The sequence below is a fragment of the Chrysochloris asiatica genome, unplaced genomic scaffold (assembly GCF_000296735.1).
Source record: "Chrysochloris asiatica unplaced genomic scaffold, ChrAsi1.0 scaffold00055, whole genome shotgun sequence".
Lineage (NCBI taxonomy): Eukaryota > Metazoa > Chordata > Mammalia > Afrosoricida > Chrysochloridae > Chrysochloris > Chrysochloris asiatica.
This window is the reverse complement of record NW_006408573.1, coordinates 1,592,964-1,595,686: the sequence shown is the minus strand read 5'-3', so window position 1 is coordinate 1,595,686 and position 2,723 is coordinate 1,592,964. Positions and strand designations below refer to the sequence as shown.

At 35.1% G+C, this 2,723-nt stretch overlaps 1 protein-coding gene across 1 annotated transcript in view; it reads right to left on the bottom strand.

Annotated features, from left to right (window-relative positions):
* The window catches only part of RBL2 (retinoblastoma-like 2 (p130)), a 79,307-nt gene that overhangs the window by 65,678 nt on the left and 10,906 nt on the right, over positions 1-2,723 (bottom strand). The window contains exon 3 of the mRNA XM_006863518.1: positions 1,534-1,734. Coding sequence (XP_006863580.1) covers positions 1,534-1,734 — 201 coding nt within the window. The remainder of the gene's footprint in view (positions 1-1,533; positions 1,735-2,723) is intronic.

The following is a 2,723-nucleotide window of genomic DNA, read 5'->3' as shown; positions in this document are numbered from 1 at the left end:
TGTGGTCTTTGATCTTCATCAGTAAATATTTTAAGTCCTCTTTGTATGATAAGTACTTGGTTTGTATGGGATGGTTAAGAAAGGTCAAAGATAAAAGGGTTCTTTTCCTTTTTTGCCTATGAAGTTGTTGGGTTTTTTTGTTTTGTTTTTGTTGTTGTTGTTGTTGTTTTTGCCTGTTTGATATATGTGTGAAACAATGTTGTCCAACAATAAACTGGAATTTTTTTAAAAAATAAAAAATCTGAAACGGTAGTTAGAGAAGACAGAGTACTATAATAAATGTGCAAAGACTTGGAGTTAGGAAACCAAAAGGGAGGAATAGATCAGCAGTTCTCAAGCTAAAAGAAATGAAGGAAAAATTCAAGCCTTGACTTACAGTATCGAAGGATTCTATTGGCAAAATATTGAACAATGCAGGAGGTATCCAAAGAAGACAGAAGGAATACACAGAGTTACTGCACCAAAAAGAACCAGCCAGTGCTCAACCATTTCAAGAGAAGGCGTATGATCGAGAATTGCTGGTTCTGAAGGAAAAAGTCCAAGCTTCATTCAAGGCACCGGTGAAAAACAAGGCTCCAGGAATTGTGGGCATACAAATAGAAAATCTTTCAACGAACTGATGTAGCACTGTATAGGGTTACAAAGTTGTAAATATTTACTGGAGCAGAAAGTGTCATCTTCCTCTTGTGGAGCAGCTGGTAGTTTCAAACTGCTGACTTGCACTTAGCAGCCTGACACAATTAGTATCTCACATTGTTCTTATCCATCAATAAATGTAGGAAGCTCTGAGACAGAGTCATCTTATGGAATTTGCAGACACTTTTAGAAAGTAGTTTCAGCTCCTCTATCCTCTTCTTTATCTATTTTCTCTACTCTTGACTGGTTATAAACATCAAATTATGTGGTGGTGGTTATGTGCCATGGAGTCGTTTCCGACTCATAGAGACCCTGTACAAGGTTTTCGAAGCTGTAATCCTTAACAGGATCAGAACACTTCATCTTTCTCCCGCGGAACTGCTGGTAGTTTCGAACTGCTACCTTGAAGTTCTCAGCCCAATTCATAACCACTACGCTACCAGAGCTCCTTTAAATTATGAGGAAAAGCTATTTACTCAGGAGAATTATTGTTAATCACTTTTTGACATAAACTCAATAATAGAAAATATAGTGGTCAAATTTTATACCTAGAGCTAATTGGTGGAAATATCTAAGGGCTGTATTTTTAGTTGTTTCAACAAAAACAGAAATTTTAAGTAAACAAAGAACCCACACATTTTGAAATATAAATTACAAAACAACTTTTTAAATTTTCATGGCTAATATATGTGGCACATTAAAAACAATGAAAAGCAAAACAACTATAATTAAAACTTTTACAATAAAGTTAGAGACTTTGCATTTTATATTGTCCTTATCTATCTTGGCAAAAAACATTATAAGAAATCAATTCTTTTAAGACCAATAAAATACACAGAGGGACACAGACTGTAGCAAATTATATATTCCTGACTAATAAATATAACTAATTCATACCTCTGTTTTCTTCCTCTTTGTTGACGAGGTTGCTCCTCCTGAGGATATTTAAAAATGTCCTGGAAGATGGGTTCATATTTCTTAAAAACCACAGCAGAAACAGTGAAATTTCTTTCTAATCTCTCAGTACGTTCTCGAAAATGTAGGGGTAAATTTGCCATGTCTTCCCACTTCTTCATCTTGTTAAAAAACTCAATTAAGCTGATATTTAAGATAAAAAATGAGACAATTCATAATGAACATAAAGGATAAAGCACACAAATATAAAGGCAAAACTAAATTGCTTCATTATATTACTTTTTAGACAGTGCTATAAGAATCAACTGTGGGTTAATGCACCAGACTGCAAAGCTGTTTGAACTACAAGGTTGGCAGTTCAAACTCACTAGCTGCTCCCTGGAAACGCTATACAGGGTCGCTATGGGTCTGAATCAACTCAACGGCACTTAACCACAACATAAGAATCTAAGTCTATGCCTCTGTCTAGCATACTCTTTTAGAGATAATAAATTGGTTTGTTCATCGGAACATCCTATTTTACTTTTTTCTAGACTACCTGAATTTGTTTTTAATTACTATTTTAAACATACGAATTAACTAGAATAATGTAGCCAACATACATGTATCTAACTCCAGATTTAACAAATATTCACGTTTGATGAATTTTCCAACATTATGTCAGATTTTTCAAGAAATAAATACTACATAAACAACCAAAATACAATATTCTAATTTGTACTCTTCTGAGTCTCATTTCCCACACTTTCCCCCAAGGTACCCATCATTCAAAATTTAAGCTGAATCGTTTCCATCCATGTTTTAGTTATATGTGTGTGTGTGTAGACACAGACAGACAGACAGATAGGGAGAGGAAGAGAAAGTCAGTCCAGGTGCCTGGTGTGGTGCTGTGGGGGCTAATGCACTGGACTGCAAAGTCAGTTTGAACCACAAGGTCACAGGTTCAAGATCACCAGCTGCTTCTTGGAAACCCTATACAGGGTCACTATGGGTTGCAACCGACTCAACAGCACTTAACAACAACAATATATATATACACACACACACATAAACCCTAAACGTGTATACATGCATGTATATACATATACGTGTGTGTATACACACACACACATATATATACATACACCACAAAAACCCTAAACATGTGTATACATGCATGTATATACATATAC